Below are 23,375 nucleotides of genomic sequence, written 5' to 3'. Positions count from 1 at the left end.
GCTGGGCTGCATTTGGTGCTGGGAGTGGGGCTATGGGGGTGGGTGCAGCCATGCTAAAGATTGCTGTAACCCACCCCTCCTGGCCCCCAACTGCCCCTCCCAGTGCTGCTGCTGCCTACCCTGAGTGCAGCCTGGCTCTAGTACCCCTGGCTGGGAAGAGCTCATCAGTGCCCTAGCCTCAGCCTGCCCTCACTGTGCAGATCCAGGGGTATATGCCAGCCCAGGGTGCATGCAGTAGCAGCTCCTTCCCTGTCTCCACCCCCCCCCCCCCCCCAATAACCTGGCTGTGCAGCACCTGCTCCTACCCCAGCCCCATTCCATCCCTCACTGTGGGGACCTTGATCTGCCCCCCGCCCCCCTCACACCCCTTCCCTCACAACAGACTTACCAGCCAGAGCCTGCTACTCCATGCTGCTGGGCTGTGTTCCTGGCCGCCTGTGCGCTGCACTGTGGCTGCATGCATGCATAGGGCGTTTATTGGCAACGTTTTTGGTCCAAAAAAGCTGATTGCCAATACTGTCCGTTTTCTTTATATTGGTGCTGAACCGATGTGGGCCCAACGTATCAGTGCATCTCTAGTACCCATGGTCTGGAGGAAGTGTCTGTTATTGAACTTGAAGTTGTAGTTTGTAAGGTTGAAGTGTATAAGTTGGGTAGTATCTTTAGATCTGAACTCAGAGTTGTAATTTTGCTCTTGTAGATATGTGGATGCCAAGCCAGTGTGGGATGTTGGTATATAAGCTGGTAATATCTATGGTGGTTAGGAGGGTATGGCTGGGAAAATGGTCTATGTTTTTAAGTTTTCATAGAAAGTCTGAGTCTTGGAAAAGCTGCTCTTTAGGTGACTAAAGATTTTAGGATGGATTTGATGAAATCTGATATTTTCTCAGTTAGGGTTCCATTGATTGGATATTACAGGTTGCGCCCCCCCCCCCCCCCTTCCGAAGCCCATGCCTAGCAGAGGCTTCTGGCCTGGAACCCTTGGGCTGTTCCCACTTCCTTCCACCCAAGAGGGAAATTCAGATAAGAAGGGGAGAGGGGGGGAAGGCAGGGAAGGACTGCAGGCAATCGCACGAGTCCTCGGGGCTAGGCCTGACTGGTTCCTGTTGAGTCCTGTAGTCGTGGCCATGCAGCCAGGAACCATGTGGTGCTGGAGCGCTGTGGTGGGCAGGAAAGTGGTGAAAGTGTGTGTGTGTGTGTGTGTGTGTGTGTGTGTGTGTGTGTGTGTGTGTGTGTGTGTGTTTTCATACAGCAAGTCCCACATGCACTCACACCCTGTCATGCTCCTGCATCCCCCCCCACACCTTCCCTCACACCTCACATACCCACACATCCACAGCCCCCCACAATATACAGGAGTAAGACTTCATTGTGAGCTATTGTGCAATCACCTCTGTACACAACACAAATGCAGGCAACTCAGGAAAAAATATTTTTTGAAATCAAATTAATGAATGTTGTAGTAGATGTTTTATTTTTAGAATATAATTTGGTATTTTTCATGGCAAAGCAGCGCGGCAGTAGTAGTGGTGGCAGGGGTGGCAGCTGTGTGCTAACCCTCCCTCCCCCCCCGCCCCCTGGTCTGGCCGGGCAGTGTGTGTGTGGTCCACAGAGGGGCACCACTGCCCTTGCACCCCTGGCCCTGCTGGGAACAGATAGAGACCCACTCAATCTGCATCCTGCAGCCCCTTCCCTTTCCCCTGCCTCACCCTGCCCCTTTCTCCTCTCACACACCTGCCTGGGTGTCTGAGCCTGCATATGTAGGGCTGGGAGGTTATTGTGGGAGGACTGAGGGACACCAGTAGGGTTGGGGGGGGGGGGGGGAATGTGTGACCTAGACAAATTGGAGGATTGGGCCAAAAAATCTCATGAGGTTCAACAAGGAGAAGTGAAAAGTCCTGCACTTGGGAGGGACCAGTCCCATGTACCAGTACAGGCTGGGGGTTGACTGGTTGGGCAGCAGCTCTTCAGAAAAGGACCTGGGTGTTACAATGGACAAGAAGTTGAATATGACCCAGCACTGTGCCCTTGTTGCCAAGAAGGCTAATGGCATACTGGGCTGCATTGGTAGGTGTGTTGCCAGCAGGTTAAGGGAAATGATTATTCCCCTTTATTCAGCACTGGTGAGGCCACAGCTGGAGCACTGTGTTCAGTTTTGGGGCCCCTATTACAGAAAGGATGTGGATAAATTGGAGAGAATCCAGTGGAGTGCAACAAAAATGTGAGGGGGCTGGAGGACAGGATTTATGAGGAGAGGCTGAGAGAACTGAGCTTTTTTAGCCTTAGAGAAGAGAAGACTGAGAGGGGATTTAATAACAGCGTTCAACTACCTGAAGTGGGGTTTGAAAGAGGATAGAGTTAGACTGTTCTCAGTGGGGGCAGATGACAGATCAAGGAGCAACAATCTTAAGTTGCAGCAAGGGAAGTTATGTTAGATATTAGGAAGAATTTTCTCACTAGGAGGGTAATAAAACACTGGAGCAAGTTTTACAGAGAGGTGGTGGAAGCTCCATCTTTGGTAGTTTTAAACACCAGGCTTGACAAAGCTTTGGCTGGGATGGATGATCGAGTTGGGGGTGGTCCTCCTTTGAGCAGGGAGTTGAACTAGATGATCTCCTGTGGTCCCTTCCAACCCTAACTTTCTATGATTCTTTCAAAATCTTTGAGCAGATTTTAGTACTATCAAATCATTACACACAGTGCCAGGGAACTACACAAAGCGGCTGTAGAAAAGATTGATTGGAGCCTGATTTGTTTTGTTCTTGAAGGATTTAAATCAAGTGGTAGACTTGGAAGCTTCCCTTGGAAAACTAATCAAGAAAAGAATACCTTAAAGAAAGGCTTTGGGTGGGGGAGGGAGTCCCTTTTCCTCTACTTATTGTGAATAAGTTTGCCTTCGCCTTGGTTCCTAATTCTGTATGGAAAATTAGCCGTATAAATCCTGGCATCCTTAACCAGCTTGGGCTGTGTGACATAAAATTGTACTTCTTGCCACCTACATAATGACGCACAACCCCAATGCCAGCTCCAATCTGCTAACCAATATGGAGCCAGATTGTGCCTTCATGCTTTAGAGATCAAATAGTCCAAAAAATTAGTCTGTAGGGAGGGGATGAAGCCTGAAATCTTGATCACACAAATGTTTTTAGGGGATGTTCTTAATTCCCTCATAGTGGAGGGTCAGTATCTTCTGCATCTGGTACTCAGGTGTGAGCTTGATTTGCAGAGTCCTACAGTTGTATAGGATAGTAAATGACTCGTGCCTCCTGAGGATGGGGGAGCATGGTGACAGCCTGCAAGTGGTGGTGTGGCGGCAGCAGGTGGGGACTGCGTGCAAGCAGACATGGTGATGTTGGCAGTGAGGGACCCCCCCCAGGCAGTTATGGATGGTGGGGAGGCAGCCACCACCTGCAGACACGCCGCACGGTTGGTGGCAGCTAATCTCAGGGGCACGTGCCCTCCCCTGTCCCTCCTATGTGTGGCCTATGTACAGGATACAACTAGACATTTGAATATACAAGTGAAATAGTATGAACGAGGACGGCATGCAATGCTCCTCACTTTTTTTTTAAAACAGGCTTTTCTACCTTAGTAAAATTTACACACACACACACACACACACACACTTTACTAAGGTAGAAAAACTTTTATTTAAAAAAAAGTGAGGAGCACTGCATGCCATCCTCGTTGGTGCAGCCTCCCTGTTTCACTGTGCAAATCCCAGCTCCCGAGGGCAGGAGCTCGGGCCTGTGTTCGCCTGCATGTGGCAGAAAGGCCGAGGAAGGTTTCGAGTTTAAAACCGAAATGCTGACGGACGAATTGTAGCGGCGGGAACGGGCTCCCCTCCTTTCTGTGAACGTGTCACGAAGGAAGCAGCCTCCGGCCTCCTCCTCCCATCCGCTCCACGGTCCCTAGGACAGCTGCGGGGCTGCTCTGCGGCGGCACCTGCGGGGGGGGCGGGGCTGTGACTGCGCGTGGGTGACTCCCGGCCGCAGCCTGCTCGGGCTCGTCCGCATCTCGGCGCCGCGGTGAGTGGTGCTGCCCGGGCTGGGGGGCCGCGGGCCGGGCTCCCCGGGGAGCCCCGCGGCGACGTGCCGCACACGGAGTGTCCAGGCGGGATCTCCTCCAGGAGGCCAGGCTCCTGCGGGGCGCGGGAGAAATGACCGCAAAGGCCGAAACGGGTCCCAAGGGGTGTTGGGATCCCCACCCCCAGCGCTAATGGACCCGCTTTTCTAGGAGAGGGCGTTTATCCTTACCTCTCCGGAGAATAAAGGCGCTGCTTGACCCCAGCCCAGCGAGGAAATGACAAGTGCTGTAGTGTGCCTGGGTGAGACGCAGCGGCCGTCTGGAGGGATGGAGCTGAGGGGAGCAAATGAAGCGCGTTTGTTCTCGGCGGGGAAAAAATGGTGTGTGGCGACGGTGCGGAGGCTGCCAGTCCAGCTAGAAACCAGGCCGCGAAGGCCCCTCTCTGATGGGAAGCGCTGCCTTTCGTGGGAGAAGCACAAAGGGACATTTGAAAAGCAGAGCACGCCTCTCTGTATTTCTCCGTAGGCGTTATAAAGCGCCTCAAAATACTGAGTTAAGTAGGGGAGGGGGAAAAGCCAGGCATGAGAATCTTCTCTCGCTGGTTTGATGCTTCTCCAGGGATTTTGAGAGAGACCATTTTGTTTCATGAAGGCAGTAAATATTATGAATAAACACTATTCAGAGAATTCACTGATTCCTGCTGTCTCTTCTGCCGTCCTAAATGCATCATTTTTGGTAGAGCACTTTCTAGCTGAAGTTGGAAGCTGCCATCTGTAATAAGATCAGATGTGTTTGTTTCAAATATTCATGCTGTATTTTCCTTCCTTTATCATTTATTTTTGTTTTTACAGGTTAGAAATGGCCACCAGCATGACAACCATGATGCTCTATAACATGGTATTTTTGGTGGCACTTGGATCGGCCCTGGCTTCAAGTCATAACTCCAGGACCGCTGATAGGGTTTCTGAGGCAGATATTCAGAGGCTCCTTCACGGGGTTATGGAACAGTTGGGCATTGCCAGACCCCGAGTAGAATATCCAGCACATCAGGCTATGAATCTAGTGGGTCCACAAAGCATTGAAGGTAGCTGATTCCTCCTTTGTACTGTATCTTGTTTGTTTGCTTCCTTTTGCAACCATTAGGCTAAAGTTGTTTTGTGTGTATGTATGGTGTCTACTCTAGGTATCAAAGCATCATGTACCATGTCATTCTTAATGTTGATTTTATTATTACCTGAAGTTGAGCACAAAATCACCCTCCATTTTGCAGTTATACCTTGCTGAGGCTAACTGTAGTGATAACTTGTACATTGGACCAGCAAGAAGAGAACAGGGAGGTTTGTTTGCACCTGCTCTGCAAACCAATTAACATAGACTTGGCAACATTTGTGTTACAATGGCTCCAAATGGCAATCTCTGACAAAGTCCTTCTCCAGTGCAATATTCATGCTGTACTACATCAGCCATTAGCTTACACATTCCCCTTCATTACCAATTTTACTCTATTGACTATATACTCAATGATGATAGTGAATGGGTCGTGGAGAACAACACAGCTTTTGCTCATTCTCAAAAGTTTTGGCTTATATTTGTGTGAAAGAAAGTTTCATATGAATCACAGTTTAAGTGTGCAAACCAGTTGAACCACGTGGCTCAAAGTGCAAGATATTCTAACAGTAATACTGCAACATACATGGAGTATTGTACTGTGTTATATTGGCAGTTTTTGGCGTTCCTAGTCAAAATATGACCATTAAAAAGCCAAAAATATGTGCTTTATTTCTCAAAGACCAAAATGATGCTATTGACTAAAATCCTGGCAAAAATTGCTAATATTCTATTTTTTCCACGATGAGTGGCCTTGTCATGAAGATCTTAAAAGAATATTTCAGCCAAATACATGCGTATAGGGGCTGAAGAGAAGGTTAAGTCTAACTTGGGCTTGATTTTTGCCTTTGGTGAAATTTTCGTGCCATCTTTTTTGTGTTTTTTATAAATCACATATGTGTCTTATGGTGAAAAATAGAAGGAGCCAGTATTGCATTTTTTGTTAGGTAAATAAGTGAGTTGTGGCTCTTTTGCTTGTTTCCTTTCCCTCCCTGCTAGTTTCTTATCTTAGAATAACACATTCCCATTATTTTGTGTTTCTTGTTGTTGTTGTTCTGTTTTTTGTTTTGTTTTTTGAGTGGTGGCAGATATACCAGTTCTTTACCTTTTTATTGTAAGGTAGGGATTTGAATTGCTAACGAAGAACTCTTTCCTCTCAACTTTTTGCTGTGTGAGTTGGGTGGGTGGCTGTGACTCTGAAGGGGTGCTGCTGAGCATGCTGGGTTGGGTGTACTGCCATACCTGCCCCCTCTTACTTTAGCTGGTGTGGGTTGGTTAAGGATCCGCTGACCAAACCCTGGGCTCCCAGCCCCAGGTTCTATAACGGGGTGGGCAAAATACGGCCTGTGGACAAAATCTGGCCTGCCAACCTATTCTATCTGGCTGGCAGGGCCTTAAAAATTTTAGAAAATTAATTTTTATCTGCCCCTCACTGCCTGTCAAAGATGACAGGCAGCCAGCAGCAACAGGACCCAGCAGGAGCCTGTGGCTGAGCAGCAAGGCAAGCCTGGTTCCACCCGCCCCCAGCCCTCACCCCCTTTCCCCTCCCACCCTCAGCCCCAAACCAGAAGCCTCTGTGGCCAAGTGGAAAGTAAGGCAAGATTGGATTGTATTGGGCTGGACGGAGGGGTGGCGGGGACTGCTGGAACAGCCCAGTGGCTGGAAGCGGGACAGGTGGAAGCAGGGTGGTGGGCAGAGGGAACTGCTGCAGCGGGGGGGGGGGGGGCATGGGGAACAGCATGGGGAGGGATGGGGTGTTACCAGGGGCCATGGGGAGTGGCAGGTGCACACGCCACTCAGCTGCTTCTCCTCGCTGGTGCCAACCCGGCCAGATCCATCTCATCCTGAGCACGCGGCTAAGCTGTGGCTGGACTGGCTTTGCTGCGTGCCGCTCAACATTGGATGGGACAGGCCCGGCCAGGTTGGCACCAGTGAGGAGAAGCGGCGGCTGAACCTTGTGTCACTGGGGACCAGCTCAGCCATGGCTTCCCCTCCCCGGTGCTGGCCTGGTCAGGCTTGAAAGGCACATGGCATAGCCACAGCTTCTATTTACCTCTGCTGGCTGGTCCCAAGCGGTATGCGACTCAGGTGCCTCTTCTCCTCACTGATGCTGACTCAGCTGGGCCTGTCACATCCTGAGCAGCATGCAGGGAAGCAGTGGCTGGGCTGGTTTTGCTGTGTGCCACTCGGGACGGGACGGGCCTGGCCAGGTTAGCACCAGCAAAGAGAAGCAGCAGCTGAGCCGCGTGCCACTTCCCTTCACCGCTTGGGACAGGTTGGCACCAGAGAGGCAAAGCTATGGCTGAGCCCGTGCCAAGCAGCATGTGAGGAAGTGGCACATGGCTCGGCTGGCTCAACCGCTGCTTCTCCTTGCCGGTGCTGACCTGGCCAGGCCCGTCCTGTCCCGAGCGGCATGCAGCAAAGCCGGCCCAGCTGCTGCTTCCCTGCATGCTGCTCTGAATGCCCAGTCGGCACAGGTGAGGAGAAATGGCTACTGGGCCATATACTGCTTGGGACTGGATGGGCCAGGCAAGCAGAGATAAGTGCGCAGCTTTATGCAAATGTTCCCAGAGCCCCGGGGGCTCCTGCTGCTGCCCGGGGGACCCTGTCCTACTCGTGCTGTGCTCATTGTGCACAGAGGCTGAGCTGGGAGCCTCCTAAGCCCAGCATCCTGCCCCTGCCAGGCAGCATCCTCCTGTGGGCAAGGCGGTTGCGCCCCATCCCGCAGAGCTGTGTGGGCCAGGCTGGGCTCCACTTCAGATGTTTCTGGGGGGCCCAGCTATGGCCTGAGTCTGCAGAGCTCGAAGGCAGCCCCCACTTCCCTTCTGGGCCCCCCTTTCCTTCGGCTGTAACCTTCTCAAGGGCCTGGCCAGGCCAGTCTACCTGCGGTGCCTCCCCCTGTGCCTGCTTCTTCCCCTTTCTCTCTTTCTTTCCTTCTTCCCTCTCTTCCCTCTCTTCTCTCTTTATTTAGAGAAGTTTTATTTATTGTCACCAGGTTTAGAATTTTTAGAAAACCTGGTATTTACCATAAAAAAGAAACCATTTATGATTATTAACTATATTAATATGCCATGCATCTTGCTATATACCCCCTGCCCCAGTTTTGGTTTTTTGGCATGCCTGTATTCCAGCTTCTTACAAGGTAGACATTATTTTTTCAGCACTCTGGCCAAAAATCATTGCCTACACCTGACTTAGACAATGTGACAGAGTATAACTTCTAGTTCCAAGGCCATACTACCCCCTCCCAAAAGGAGTACTTCTGGGGGCAGAGGGAGGGATTTCTGGTGGCAAAAGGTAGGGGTTAAGGGGTGGGACTTCCGGCCACAAAATGATGACCAGGGGCGGGGCAACTGTCAAGGGGTGGGGCTACCCACGTGGCCCTCGACAGCTTACCAAAATTCGTGAAGTGGCCCTCCAGCCAAAATAATTGTCTGCCCTGGTCTATAACTAGAAAACCCAAACGCAACAATAATAAAATAAAAAAAGCCTGCACTTACCTTGTTCTGGTCCTCTGCAGTCTGTACTCCATTCTGCAGTACTGGTGCCTTAGCCACCCTTACCTGGGCACGGGCTAGTCCTAGGAATCGGCAGGGTGAGGGAAGCCCCATCCAGGGACCATGCTGTCTGCATGCGCCCCTGGTAGCCTCTTGCCCCTGAGAGAGAAATCCCCTTTGGCAGGGGCTCCTGGCTGCTTTTATTCCCTCTCTATTGTGGGGGTGAGCCCATCCACTCTACCTGGATGGCCAAGTTCCCAATTGCCCGCAACTGGGGAACACTCCCACAGCTAGAGCTGTTTGTTGGGGTTGCACCCTGCACCAACTTCTGGCTGGCTAGTGCAGCCATGACGCAGCTGCATCTGTCTTGGAGCTGGGGAAGGGAGGAGGGGGGAGAGAATGTCCTGGGTTGGAGGTGGTTTGGACACATTCCTCCCCACAGAAATGGGGTCGGGTCCTGTTACATGCTACCTCCTTTCAATTACATGTGTCAATAAAAACAATGCTCATTTTCTCAGTTGATTAGCTTTCTTTCCTTTGGTTATATTCACCCTGGTTCTTCAGTTACAGTATTTCTTCCAGGGAAGACAGTGTAGACAAGTTTGGAATAGCTAATGTGTGATTTTTTTTTTTTCCTTTAAAGGTTTTCAGCCTGTCTTTATACCTCGGAAGGAGTAAAATAAAAAGATAAAACCTCTTTCATATCATCTTTAAAATTCCTTATTCTCAGATATGCGGCTCAATCTTGCAGTACAGCTAGTGAATTTTGCAAGATTTAGTATACATTTTTTTTTAGAATTGCAAACCCTTTCTTACAGTGGTTAAGAAATGTTGAACTCTGCTAATAAATCTTCTTCAAAAGCAGCAGATCCTTTGAAAAGAACAAATGTCCTACAACTTTAAATTATATATTTAAACCAGGACTTTGACAAAAATTTCTTTTTGTTTAACGCATCTATGAGCTATAACTTTGAAGACCGCTGATTCTTAGAATTTTTAGACTCGGAGCACCCGGCCATAACTTTTCTCGACAGCTTACCAAAATTAACCTGGCCATAACTTAGCAGCAGCACTTCATTTCAAAAATTAATTTTACTCCTTTTTGTCTCAGTTTTTGGCTACAGAAAAATAATAAAGCAATTCTTGTGTTGTAGAAAACTGAGACCACAGCAGGTCAGAATGATTTTGACATTATGGATTCCTCTGAAATGGATGATGTTTGAAACCTCTGGATTTATCTTGTGAATCATACATAGGTGTTTGTATACTTGTGCTAATATTGCATGGCACCTCACACTCTTAAAAGGGTCTCACTGCACTCCAGGTTGCCATGGCACCCCAGTTGAAAATCACTGATCAAGGCTATTTTGTGTGTTTGTTTTTCATTTGATGGGAGTTGGACTAGATTACCATTGAGGTTCCTTCCAACTCAACAATTTTGTAATGTATTAGTTCATTTCTGTAACTAATATCCATAAACAGCCCATATTAGAAAAGTGTGTGTGTTTTCATTTAAGGGTTTATGCATAGAGTTTTCTGGCCCTACTTTTTTTTTTGTGTTAAGAAAATGTAACTTAATATCATACCTTCATTATAACATAATATCATGTTTTCATTTTGTTTTTAAACCTAAGTGAGAAGATCTAAGATATACAGTTTGATCAAGGTAACATTGCTTTGGATCACATTCCCTAGTTACCATGTTAACTGAGCAGCCTTTACGTTTCTTATATAAGTTATGGATTAACTATGAAAATATAGAATCAAATATCTAGGCTTGCTTATTTGAAGGGGTGGAACTGCATTATAGATTGTGCGTTTTATTTGCTGTCAGTTGTTTGTTTGTTTTTAAGAAAGCAGTATTCAAACTGTTTTTGTTGCATATTCTGAGAGATGAATGATTATACATGATATCCTTGTAAGAAAAACTCTACCTTTGACCATTTATTCTTCTGTCTGTCCACTAATTTCTTACTGTCAAGATACGAGGGCCCAGAAGGTAGAGGATATGGGAGTCCATGAGGGATGGTCGTTCCTTAAGGGGGGGAATCCTCCAGGCCCAAAGGGTAACAATCCCTGAGAGAAGCAAGGGTAGGAGTGCTCAGAAACCCCCATGGCTCAGAAAGGGCATTTAGGAATGCCTAAGGACTAAAAGGGGGGCGTACAACCAGTGGAAGGGAAGAGCTATCACCAAGGAGGAGTACTCCTCCTCAGCCCAGGAGTGTAGAAGGGCTATTAGGAAGGCCAAGGCAGAGATGGAACTCAGGCTAGCGTCCAGGATTAAGGACAACAAAAAGTCCTTTTTCAAATACATTGGGAGCAAGAAGAGGGCACCAGGCAATGTAGGGCCCCTGCAAGACTCAAATGGTAACCTTGTGGCTATGCCGGATGAGAGAGCCAATATTTTTAACAGTTTCTTTGCCTCTGATTTCTTGAATAGGGACTGGGACATCCCTCCTGCCAGAGGTAGGGATAATCTTGGCCTTTGACAGGCCTTGGGTCAGCGCAGAGGTAGTTAGAGATCTTCTGGAAGGGCTGGACATTTTTAAATCTGCAGGTCCATATGCCCTCCACCCAAGGGTGTTGAGGGAGCTGGCAGGGTTCATCGCGGAGCCCTTGGCCCGGCTGTATGAGCATTTGTGGTCATCTGGCCAGGTGCTGGGGGGATTGGAAACTAGCTAATGTAGTCCTCATTTTTAAGAAAGGGAGGAAGGAGGACCCAAGTAACTATAGGCCCGTAAGCCTCACCTTGGTCCTCTGGAAGATCTTGGAGAAAATCATCAAGGAGCACATCTGTGGGGGGCCAGCAGGGGAGATCATGCTCAGGGGCAATCAGCATGGGTTCATCAAAGGCAGCTCCTGCCTGACCATACCTAATTACCTTTTATGACCAGGTAACTAAATCCTTGGATGATGGTGTTGCCATGGACGTAGTCTTTCTAGACTTTAAGAAAGCCTTTGACACTGTCTCTGACCCCATCCTCATTAATAAAATAAGCGACTGTGACATCGATGCCTACACAGTTGGATGGGTAAAAAAACTGGCTGATGGGGGTGCACACAAAGAGTAGTAGTGGATGGGTCGTACTCAACCTGGCAAGATGTGAGCAGTAGGGTCCCCCAGGGCTCAGTCTTCGGGCCCGCACTATTTAACATCTTCATCAGCGACTTGGACGAGGGGGTTGAAAGCACATTGTCCAAGTTTGCTGATGACACTAAGATGTGGGATGAGGTGGACACACTTGAAAGGAGAGAGAGGCTGCAACTAGATTTAGACAGACTACAAAAGTGGGCAGATGAGAATAGGATGGGGTTCCACGTAGACAAATGCAGGGTGCTGCACCTTGGGAGAAGGAATCCACAGCATACATACAGGCTGGGGAGTTCCCCTCTTGAAAGCGCAGATGCGGAAAGGGATCTTGGAGTCATTATTGACTCCAAGATGAACATGAGCCGCCAATGCCAGACCGCAGCGAGCAAGGCCAGCCATACCTTGTCATGCATCCAAAGATGCATCTCAAGCCGGTTCGGAGAGGTGATACTCCCCCTCTATGTGACATTGGTTAGGCCGCAATTGGAGTCCCCTTTGTCCAGTACTGGGCGCTGCACTTTAAAAAGTATGTGGCCAGCCTGGAGAGGGTTCAGAGGAGGGCCACCCGTTTGATGAGAGGGCAGCAGGACAGGCCCTATGAGGAGAGACTGAGGGACCTGAACCTGTTCAGCGTCAGCAAGAGGAGGCTGAGGGAGGACCTGGTGGCTGCCTACAAACTCATCAGGGGAGATCATCAACAAATATGAAGAGCTCTATTCTCCCCAGCACCACTTGGGGTGATGAGAAACAATGGTAATAAACTGATGGAGAATAGGTTTAGGTTAGAGATCATGAGGCAATGTTTTACAGTTAGGGTGGCCAGAATCTGGAACCAACTTCCTAGGGAAGTGGTCCTCGCCCCTACCTTGGGTAAATTCAAAAAGAGGTTAGATGATTGCCTGTCTGGGGTCTTATGAACCTAGCATTCATTCCTGCCTGTGGCAGGGGGTCAGGCTAGGTGTTCTGTTCAGGTCCCTCCTGACCCTAGCTACTATGAAACTTCTGAATAAATTCAGTCAGCAGACACTTTTTCTGAACAAAATAAAACTTGGAAAAATTCAGCAGGGACCCTGTCTCATGAGGAATGAAGGCTGGGGGCATTTGAGCTACAACAGCTGTGAAGCATCACAGGCTTATAGGTAGAGAATGAATCAACACAAAATCAATTTCGATGTTTCTGAATCAGATTTTTGGACCATCTTGTTTCAAAAAAATGTTCATATTCCAATATAGTGGTACTCAACCTCTGGCGTACAGGCCATATTCAGCCTGTGGAAACATCATGTGACCCACAGGGGACTTTATGGGTTCAGAAATTTGGCAGCAGGGGAGCAGTAGCAATTAACACTGACTGCTAGCGCTACCCTACTGCCAAATTTTCCAAACCCTGTGGGCCAGGTGACAATCTTGTGCATGGGGCCAGGGCTGCAGGTGCAATGTGATACAGGACCCAATTCAGCTTGTAGGGCTGGGGCCATTCATCTGACAACTCCTGCACACCACACTGGGCTTGGCCAGGCCATCCATGAGTGCCCAATCAGGCCCCAGGCTGGTGCTCGTACCTCGGATTGAGCCCATAGACCAGATCTAGCCCACAGACTGACTGCGGGGTCAAAAAGTTGAGCACTGCTGTTCTAATCTTGTCAAAATACCCACATTTCCCCAGGGTGTTTCAATCTCTGCTTGTCTTTAGATAGAACCCTTATATTTTAAAATGATGGGGAAATAAGCCAAAGACCTCCAGAACTAAGCTGGATGCTGCTAGTGGGGCTCAAGCTAAAAGCCTATCCTACATAGTTGGGGCTACAACAAAGTCAAGTCTTCTCTGGATTGACGGGGAAAGGGCTTGTAACGTACATACCCCAGTGGTTTAAACTTGGACGATAGCTGACTTCTATTTTGGTTGTAAGGGAAATGACCACACATGGGTGAAATTTTAGAATCCATGTGCAGTAATTCTTATTCCTAAAAAGCTTGCTTCTGAGTGCCCATTGGCATTATTGCATAATCAAGATAAATAATGTAATAACTTAAAATTGACTAAAATGAAAGGAAAATAAATAGGAGAGCGTGGTACAGGAAATAAGGAATGTGATAAAAATAGTTAAAATCATTCAATTTTATTAAGAATGATGAGGCGGGAGCTGGGATACATTAAAGAAAAGTAAATTCCGCAATTTAGGGTTTGCCAGAGCATAGTTGATTATCTGCCAACCTTCTTCTATATCAACCCAGTACAAGTATCTGAGTTGATTGTGAGCATCTTGAAGTGTCAAAATATTGCCATTTTATACTGGGCCAAAAGAGACCAATGAATGCTTTTCTCAAAAAACAAACAAACAAAAAAGAAAGAAAACAGTTGTGGGGCAGCAGAGAGGAAGAAGAGCATTCATTCATTACATAGAAGACCAAAACAGAAGTTCTTGGTTTGAAGAAAACAGGGACTTAAAACAGGGTTTCCCATATCCTAGGTGAGTGTCCTAACCAGTAGGCTCTTGTGGGGGGAGGGTGTGTGTGTGTGTGTGTGTGTGTGTGTGTGTGTGTGTGTGTGTGTGTGTGTGTGTGTGTGTTTTTACCAGGTGTTCCATGCAGTCTTTCCTAGCAAAAGTTTAGTTAGAATTGTTACTTACCTGCATCAAGTTTCATTTATGCCACATTATGTTTTCTAACCAAAAAATGTTTTGTCAGAGAATTCCTGAACAGCTCTTGTGTAGACGTGCTGCACCTATGTAAAGACTTCATATGATGAACCCCTGGCTCTGCTGAAGTCCATGGTAAAACACTATTCAGTAGATTGTCTGAAAGACTTACCATGATTATGGGTTTATTAAAAAATGGAAATTTCTATTTTTCATTTAGGATTGTGTTTGGCTGCTTTACAGGAAAGAAGTTTTTACAAATTACTGTGTGTTTTTGATGACCATTTTAGTTCAAAAAAGTGCTTGATAATCCTTTCAAAGGTAACAAAATTGTTGTTTAAAACCTATGTAATTCACAAAACAAGATACCTGCAGTATGAAAATATTTATATTTGTGCCCGCTCCTCCACATCCCTCCTGACAAATGTAGTAGTAGAATTTTGAGTGGCAAATATAATCTGCCTGCTTCCCTTTTCTTCCACATTTAATTCATACCAACTCCCTCATTTTACCATTTATAACTATCAGGCTCTTGGCTAAAAAATGCTTGGAAGGGCAGAGTTAAATGTATTGCAGTAGACTTGCATAACATTCCAACATTTTTACATTAAATAGGTAGTGTTAATCTGACAATAAATAACTGCAGTCACTAGCTTGCTCATGTAAAATTTCTCATGTGCCAAGAATAGCCCTTTCTAAAAGTAAAATTCAGAGAACATATAAATCAGTATATAGCCTTTTCTGAATGTATAGAGGATTTTGTTTTAAGTGCATAGTAAAATGTATATTCCCTGATGATTGAATTGTGAAGTACTTACGGTTTTTTTTTTTTAGATTAAAATCCATGAATACATCTTAATATTTCTATCTTTTGATATCATTCTTATAATCTATAAAAGCTTTGTATTATCTCCAGTAAAAAAATTAAATGCTACTCAGTTGGTTAAAATCAGTTAAATAAACACTGAATAAAAACTGTTTGGCAAGGGGTTCAGGATAATAAGAATGTTATTGTGGCTTAAGGCATCACTGAAATCACGGTAAATAGATTTTTGAATGCTGCAGTAGTATGAATTAACAGCAAGTTTGTTTGTTAAATATAAAAATGCAAAGATATACATCCAATTCACTGTGTGTACGTGCTTTAGCCAGTAGATGGTGCACTGTATACTAATAGCTGAAGGAAGCTAAATGGATTCTATAGGGTGAGGCTGCTGCTGGAATATGACACTAGCAGGTGTCCCTAAATGAAAGGGCCTATGTTACCTTTTGAACTCTCTAGGAAGTACAATTTTTTTTTTTATGTTTTATTGCTTGCTATACTTTGCTTTGCAGGTGTACTCCAAGACTGCTTGCAGATGTTTTAAAAAAACAAACAAACCAAAAAACCCCAAACCTGTGCTTTACTGGAAGAAGCAGCATGTTAGTTTGACCTGGCTCTGCAGTGCCTGTATAGATCGGGCACTTCAGCAGGGCTTTTTGGCACTTTTATCTAAAGCCGAGTCAGTCAGCTTTTAGAGAAAAGCACTAAAACCCCACTAAAGCTCAGGGGTATAGGTTGTAGCCATGTTGGCCTAAGGACATAGTCAAACTAGGTTCTTTTGGTAAATCTAATATCTTTTATTAGACTAACTCAAATAGTTGGAAAAAATTCTTCTTTGCAAGCTTTCAGGTATAAACACTTTTTCATCAGGCTGACCCATCTGCATTTCATGTGTGCTCTTCCTGGATGCAATGAATAGTAAAGAAGCCAGAGGATGGTATGCATGCAAGAAAGGCAGTCAGTGACACTGTAAATTGAGGAGTCAATGGGTGAGAGACAGGTTGGGGTGGGAGGAATTAAAGTAGCAGGTAAATAGTGGAGAGGTACCTGGGGAGTCGGATGTTAGGTGGTTATAATGTGCCATAAATCCAATGTATATTTAGTCCATGATTTTTTTTATATCCAGTAGGTTGATGAAGTGAAGTTTGTAGGCTTGTCTGTGGAAGGTGTTTTGTAAATTCCCTTTGAGGATTAGAACTGAGAGATTGGGGAGAGAGTGCTTTTCTTGTGAGAAATGTGTCCCCACAGGTAATTGGGTATTCTTGTCTTTGGTATATTTCTGGTGTATGTTCATTCTGGTATGCAGTTGTTGTTTGGTTTCTCTCTACAGATGTTGGGCTAGCTGAATCCAACTAGCGCACTGCCTTTTCTGGGCATGTGTTGGGCTTGGCATGGGAATGCACCAAGTGTGTGTGTGTGGGGGGGGGGGGGGGGGCTGTTTTGTTTTGTTTTTATCATCTGCAAGCAGCCTATATCCTTAAAATAGCAACCTCATATTAAACAAATACTTGGGCATATATGTTACCTCTATTACCTCTTCTTAGACTATTTCACCAAATTAGCTATAGCACTATTGTATCCTAAGAAAAAAATGTCTTGGGGAGCTTCCATAATAACTATTTTGATTACTGCAGCACTGCTTACTGAAGGAAATACAGTACAATGAAAGTAACAACATTGTATTTGCCTTAACGCAGGAAAAAGAAAGATGAAATAATCTCAATCAAAACAACATATTGTTTTCCTTTTTCAAAAATACGATGTGTGGATATAGCAACCCTCTATACCAGAGACTCTATACTAGAGACTCTCACCTGCCACACCACCTGAGATGCCTTGATATCCTTGATATCCTATCAGGAGTCCCACAGGATGCCACACAGTGTTAGCACAGTTAGGTGTGCAGACATGATTCACAAAATAAGCCCAGTGGGCGCGTCGAAATGAGCATTCATGTGTATTTCCCTGGGGACAAATAGCAGTGGCACATAGTTGGCCCCAGCAGCCTTACTCAAGGCCTGGGGGCTTCCTGGGGCTCCGGCAGTGGTGATCCAGTGCACAGAGCCTGGCCGGCAGCCAGTGTGGCTTTGGCTGGCAAGGCTCTGGTTTCAGGCAGTGCGTGCTGCTGCCATGTGTGCCGCTCTGCTTTTTTCAGGCATAGGGTTTTTTTTGACACAGGAATCTCCTGGTATAAAAAAACAAAACAAAACAACCCCCCCCTCCCTGCAAATTAGCAGCATGGTGAATGCCTACATATGGAGTTCATGTGGTTTGTATGCAAACTGCATGTGCACGCTCATCTGGAACATCCAATGGTTTCAAATAAAAATCCATAGCGTTGAAAACTTTCTGATGTATTGTGTCTGAGTTCTTTGCAATAGAAAAATGGCTGTATCATTTTTCCATAGTAAAAAATGAGTGAAAATGAAGAGCTGGCATTTTCTGAGGGGTGCCTTGGGGTTTAAAAAGTTGAGCGCTACTGCTCTATACTATTTCAAAATATTTTTAGTGCTGTCTAGAAAACAGAGGGAAGATCTTTTTCCTATTGCAAGGGATTTAACAAAGGAAGAGACAGTGTTGTTTTCCCTTAAATACTCCTGTGTATATTGCAATTACAGATGTAAAATTTGTACAAATTTAGGATTAAAGGGTTTGTTTTTTTTTAAATATTGTAGTTTTGGTGAGTAGACAAGTGAATCAAATCCAAAACTAAGTATGTTATCTCACACACAAGAGAGCAGTAAAACCACGCTTATACACAGGGGGGCACCAGCATCTTAGATGGAGCAGTTTCAAGCTAGTACTCACAATAATAAGCATAAATTTTTATGTTAATTTTGAAACTATTGTCTCCTCTTAATCACTTTTGTCGCAGAAACATGCTCCCTCTTCTCCAGCCAGACCACACTTACAACACAGCAGTTAAACCCTAGATATTTTTTCCGTCCCAAAGAAATCTTCAGATGAAAGTAATCTTGCTAAAGTGATTGCGCACAGTCCTCTGAGACTGAAGCTTTGATCCCAAAACAGGTACAGTCCAGTCAGGAGAAGAGAAATCCCCTTTAATCTCTCTCACCCTAGACCTCACCAACTGTAGGGATGAAAAACATAGCTGCATCTCCAAGAGTGACTAAATCATTTTCTGAACGCCTGCTGACTAGGCTTGGGTTTTGTTTAAGGGTGCAGGGAGACATTCAGATATGGGTTGGCTGATTGTTAGTGTGTGACAACCATACTTGTATTGCATAAGCCACTGTGTTTTCCAGACAGTATTTCGAGCAAAATTTACCTTCTGAAAAACTCCAGACAAAAATATAGAGAGAATCATTTACATTAATAATAGTAATCCTTCGCTTTTTAGAAGCATCAGACCTCAATGTGCCCTACCAATATTAATGAATTAAGCTACACCACTCCTGTGATGCACAGGGTTTTTTTTCTCGTTTTTGCAAATGGAGAAAAATAGTCCCAGATTTGTATACACCTTGCTCTGCCTTAATCTAAAGAATTTTGTTTGTTTCCTACAATGATAACATCACCCAAGAAAAATATGGCTTATGGATTCCTTCACTAAGATTAATGCAGAATTGACCTTCAGGTTCCTCTGATTCTAAGCTGTGTGCTAGCAGTCTTCTGTAGTATAATCATTGTTTGCCTTCAGGGAAGTAAAGTTATAGTTCCTGACAATGGCCCTGGGGGCATGGGAATATGGCAGCTAGAGATCAGCAGACATAAGGATGTTGTGGCTGTATCCCCTTTGCTCTAGTTTACATCTCCTATGCCAGTGACTGTGGGAAGTGGTGCAGGAGTCAGTGCCCTGGCACTATGCCACTGTACTGGGGCAGACCTCCCACAATCAGTTTTGCTGCTTTAGGGCTGCTTTGCACTGTCAGTATATACAAAAAAGACCAGGCAAGAGTTTGGGATATGGGGTTATTATATCGGCTCTAGAAGGAACATTCTGTATCAACTGGATTCATTTTGTGCTTGCAGTGGGAGTGCTTTGGTTAAAAGCATGCATGATGTCCGTCAAGCAGTTTATTAAGATTTTGAAGTGTAAAACAAAAGCCAGCATGTTCCAAGAGACTTTCTCCTTTCAATTTTCTATAAATTACTAGAGATATGCAATAAATAAAATTACCAAATCAACACAGGTGAAAAATTTGGGGCATTGTACATTTGGCACAAAAAAAATTGAAAGGGGGAGTGCATGCATTTTAACTGAAGTTAACATTTGGATTCTTACATAGATCTTGCTAGAATTCCTATGATTTTTTTTCCTGTGTGCCTTTCAAAATGCATTGTCCAAGGTAATTGAGGAGTTTGGGTGTCAAGTGATGTTATAAGGGTGGGCTTAAAATGGCAGTTCTAAAGTCTAAGGGTGTTTATAACACGTGCTCCGGGAGTGTTGGGAGCACTTTTAATTATGTAGCAGGCTTGCCTTTTGGAGCTTGGGTTGAGTCCCAGGCTTGAAATCTTGCTGTTTTGATTGGTGGAGCCCATCCACCAATCAGGAGGCAACAAGAGCAGTTAAGTCACACTCCTTTCCTGAGGGGAGGGGGAGAGGAGTTCCCCCCCCCCGACCGGATTGAAGACTGCAACACTCAGGTCCAGAAGACTTCAGGGGCGGAGCCCTGGACAGTATAGAAGGAGCTGTGTGCCCAGCATGAGGGAACACATCCGGGACAGAAAAAAGAGAAGAGCAGGGCTTAGAAGAGCTGAGGAGACCTGCTCAGCAGTAGCCCAGAAGCGCCCCTGAAGACTTCCATCAGTAGGGAACAGCGAATGGCTCCAGCAGCTAGGCTCTCGGTATGCAGCACAGTGCACGGCGTTCAGACCCTGGGAGCTGCGTGAGGCAGCTCGGGTCTGCAACCTCTGGTGTGCGGCCAGAGATACGGTGCACAGGCTGGTGCACAGAGTAGGACCTTTGGAGCGCTTGGGCGGTTCAGGTCCTCAACCCCTGGAATGAGGCTGGGAGCTCAGTGCAAGAGGTTCTGGGAGCAGACCGAGCCTGGTGCTGCACGAGGCAGCCCAGGCCTCTGACCCATAGCAAAAGATTGAGTCCAGGGAGCTGACGGTGCTTGGGCTACTAAGCCAGCAGACAGGGCTGAGGCAGAGGCCCCAGAAGCCCTACATAGAGGAGCCCTGTTTCAGGGGACAGCGACCTCCCCGAAACCCACTGCAGGCGAGAGAGCAGTTTGGTGAAGAGGACGAGGGCTACCTTCCAGGCCTGGGAGCTGTGAGTTGTAGGGAAAAGAGGATTCCCCCAGGGGAGGGGGAGTCCCCCCTGGCTAAATAAGGGTGTCTGAAAGTGGAGGTGCCACTGGGAAGGCCCCCCTAAAGTTACCAGCTTCCTTGTAGGGCTTAGGAAAAGCACAAGGGCATTGGGGTTTCCCCTTGGGATTAAGTTTATCTTTGGGGTTTATCTGTTTCAGATCAGATACTTACCTGTATCTGGAACACTGGTATAAGGTTTTATGTCATTTACCCAGAGGGTATTGTTTATGTTACTTGTTTAGATATATATATATATTGTACATGTGTTTCTATCCATGTTCCTTTTCCTTGTGATAATTATATACAAATTTATTTACATTAACTTAATTCCCCTGACTGTCCTGGACTGGTTCTATAGGGATGGAGGAAAACTGAGCGGTCTGCAGTTCCCCACTTCCATAGCACACCTGCCAGCTAACAGTCCTCTTCAATTGGAGAAGAGGAGTATATACCCAAGTTACCTGGGCTACAGTTACAATGGCTCAAGAGCCACTCTAATGAAAGCGTCTGGAGTGTCTCGTGTATCAGTGTCCCCATGCTGAAAAATGGCATTGGGGTATACTTTAACTAACTTTAACTAAAGCTTGTTGAACAAGCTGGAGCACAGTAATTACCATGCTCCAGCAGACTATTATTAATAATGTGTAATTACAGTGTGTTGCAGCAGCCTCCCTGCATGTGAATAGGTGCTCCAAGTGACACTGACTGATTCACAATCGATTGAGGATAGGCTATACATTGTCTCTCTGGATATATGCTGTGATTCATTGCTCTGTGAAAAAGTTGTTTTGAAACAAATTAAACCTTATATATGCATTCTTGCATATTGGAGAATAATGAGCTCCTGGGAAATGAAGGACTAACAGACAAATCTCCTGCAAAAAAGACAAGTTCCATTCTTGAACTGCTTGGACAGGAGTTCAGCTGGTAACTGCTGGGTTTTGGTCCCTCTGGACTTGAGTAACTCATTTAAGTTCTGCTGTGAACAAATGTCAATGAGGACTTTCTGGGAGCACCTCACTTGTCATTTTCAAGATCTCTGTCCCTGGAGATCCTGAGAGTAGCAGTTTGCTAAACATACTTGCCACCTCAGTTCTAGGTTTGAAGCATGTGCAGTAAGAGTGGGTGGACAGGTCTTGAGAGCAGCATGGAAAGTGAAGACGTAGTCTTAGGTACCTAAGAATAGGATCTACAAAAGTCAGGACATTGGGTATGTAGCCATCTAATTGAGGAAGGAATCGCCAAGGCAATGTGTTTCCATTTTCACCTCTCTCGAGTTCTTGAGTACCTCCATACAGATTAAAGCACCTGTCTTGGGCTTGGATTTATATCTCTTTCCTTAAATTGGATTGCTATGCCAGTCTTTTCTCACAAATCACATCTACTGAGATTGTGGTGCAATTGTTCTCCTTGTATCAAGTAGCTCAATTGTTAGAGCACTCTCTAAAATGTGGGAGATGCATGTTCCTCTATAGCTCTTACCTCCCAGGTGAATGATCTGGCTGCCAAGCTACAGACTATTCTGTGATGAGGTGCTCTCTAGAGGTGCACCAATATATCAGTGGCATATCAGATCAACACCAATTAAAAGGAAAATTAAGATTATCGGCAGTTGGCTTTTTTGGCTGGTGTAGTCTGTCACTGATAAATACCGTGTGCATGCATGCAGCCGCAGCATGCACATGGCCAGGAATGCAACCCGGCAGCTTGGAGAGTGGCATCCAGCTAGCAAGTCTGTGGGAAGGAAGGGGTGTGTGGGAGTGGGGCAGGGACAGGCGCTGCTAAGCCAGGGTGGTGAATGCAACCCTGCTGGGAGCAGGACAGCCATGGGTGGCTCTTCCAGAGAGGTGGGGGGTAGTGAGGAGGGGACATAGGTGGTGAAAGCCCAGGGCCAACAGGTCTTAGGCCCCCCACAAACTAATTTTGCGGCACTGCTGTCCCACAGCACCTGGCACCCCTCCTCTGCCATAGTGTATAGTATCAGCACATAATGGCCCTGTGGGAGGGTGGGGTGAGGTCAGCCCCCCCCCAAATAATATTTTTCTCTCACCACCTGGGGGGTGGCTCCCTGCTGCATGCACCCTTGGGAAAGGCATGGGGGGCATGTGCCCCCTGGATTTGTGTGCAGGGCGAGAGCAGGCTTAGGGCCAGCGGCTGCACCAACTTTTTCCGGGGGGGGGGCGGGTGGCGGTGGTGGTGCTGGGTGCAGTGGCTATGGGGAGTTTTCGGGTGGCCCTAGCCCATCCCATAGTCACACTTCCCAGTGCCTCCATCACCTGCCCCGCCCTATTCCACCCCCATGGGCTGCTTTTCTGTAAATCGGTTATTGGATCAGTATCGGCTGATATGGCTGGTTAATAATTGGCCATTGGTATCAGCCAAAAAAATATTTATTGGTGCATCCCTAGTACTCTTTTCTGTTTCTGTGTGGGAAGTCCTTCTGTGTTTCTAGCCAAAGGTGACATACCCAAGATCATGGGAACCTAGGAGACAAGTGGCTGCAACAGATTATAAAGGGTGCATATGCACATACTGACTTTCTGATAGGTAAGCTGACTTACATTTTTAAGTTAACTTAAGTGTCAGAGTGCACATGTATGTGAAGCAGAGCGGACTTAAATGTGGTGCAAGATAATACACCCCCGAGGTGAATAGTCTTGAGTTACACTAAGTCGACTTAGCTCGCAAGATCTCTGCCACCATGTCAACAAGCTGTATGTGTGCACACTCTGACATCGCTTAACTCAAGCGGACTCAGCACATATGTATGCACCTAAATTCAGCAGGTCTCTTACATGATAGGATGATATAAATTTACATCTTTAGAATCAGTACTCTCTGCAGTCACTTTTTAAAGAATCTGGAGTGCTTTGGGACATAGAAGTAAGTGTTTATGTCTGTAAAGTAAAATGATT

The 23,375-nt window shown here is 46.2% G+C and overlaps 1 protein-coding gene and 1 long non-coding RNA gene across 3 annotated transcripts in view; one reads left to right on the top strand and one right to left on the bottom strand.

The window, feature by feature from the left end:
• The window catches only part of LOC102576410 (neuroendocrine protein 7B2), an 88,357-nt gene that overhangs the window by 23,928 nt on the left and 41,054 nt on the right, over positions 1–23,375 (top strand). The window contains exons 1-2 of one of the 2 annotated variants that reach the window (XM_006276292.4): positions 3,705–4,028; positions 4,878–5,110. In XM_006276292.4, coding sequence (XP_006276354.1) covers positions 4,885–5,110 — 226 coding nt within the window. In that variant the 5' untranslated portion in view covers positions 3,705–4,028; positions 4,878–4,884. Of the gene's footprint in view, positions 4,029–4,219; positions 4,328–4,877; positions 5,111–23,375 lie in introns of those variants that run through there. The other variant, XM_059723008.1, reaches the window with a different exon arrangement.
• On the bottom strand, positions 1,448–4,336 carry LOC109285456 (uncharacterized). Its single transcript, XR_009460199.1, has 2 exons — positions 4,257–4,336; positions 1,448–4,141 (listed from the first exon to the last, which is right to left on the bottom strand). It is a non-coding gene; the product is annotated as an uncharacterized LOC109285456 (long non-coding RNA).

The sequence above is a fragment of the Alligator mississippiensis genome, chromosome 2 (genome assembly GCF_030867095.1).
Source record: "Alligator mississippiensis isolate rAllMis1 chromosome 2, rAllMis1, whole genome shotgun sequence".
In the NCBI taxonomy this organism is placed as follows: Eukaryota; Metazoa; Chordata; order Crocodylia; family Alligatoridae; genus Alligator; species Alligator mississippiensis.
This window is presented reverse-complemented; position numbering and strand designations above follow the sequence as displayed.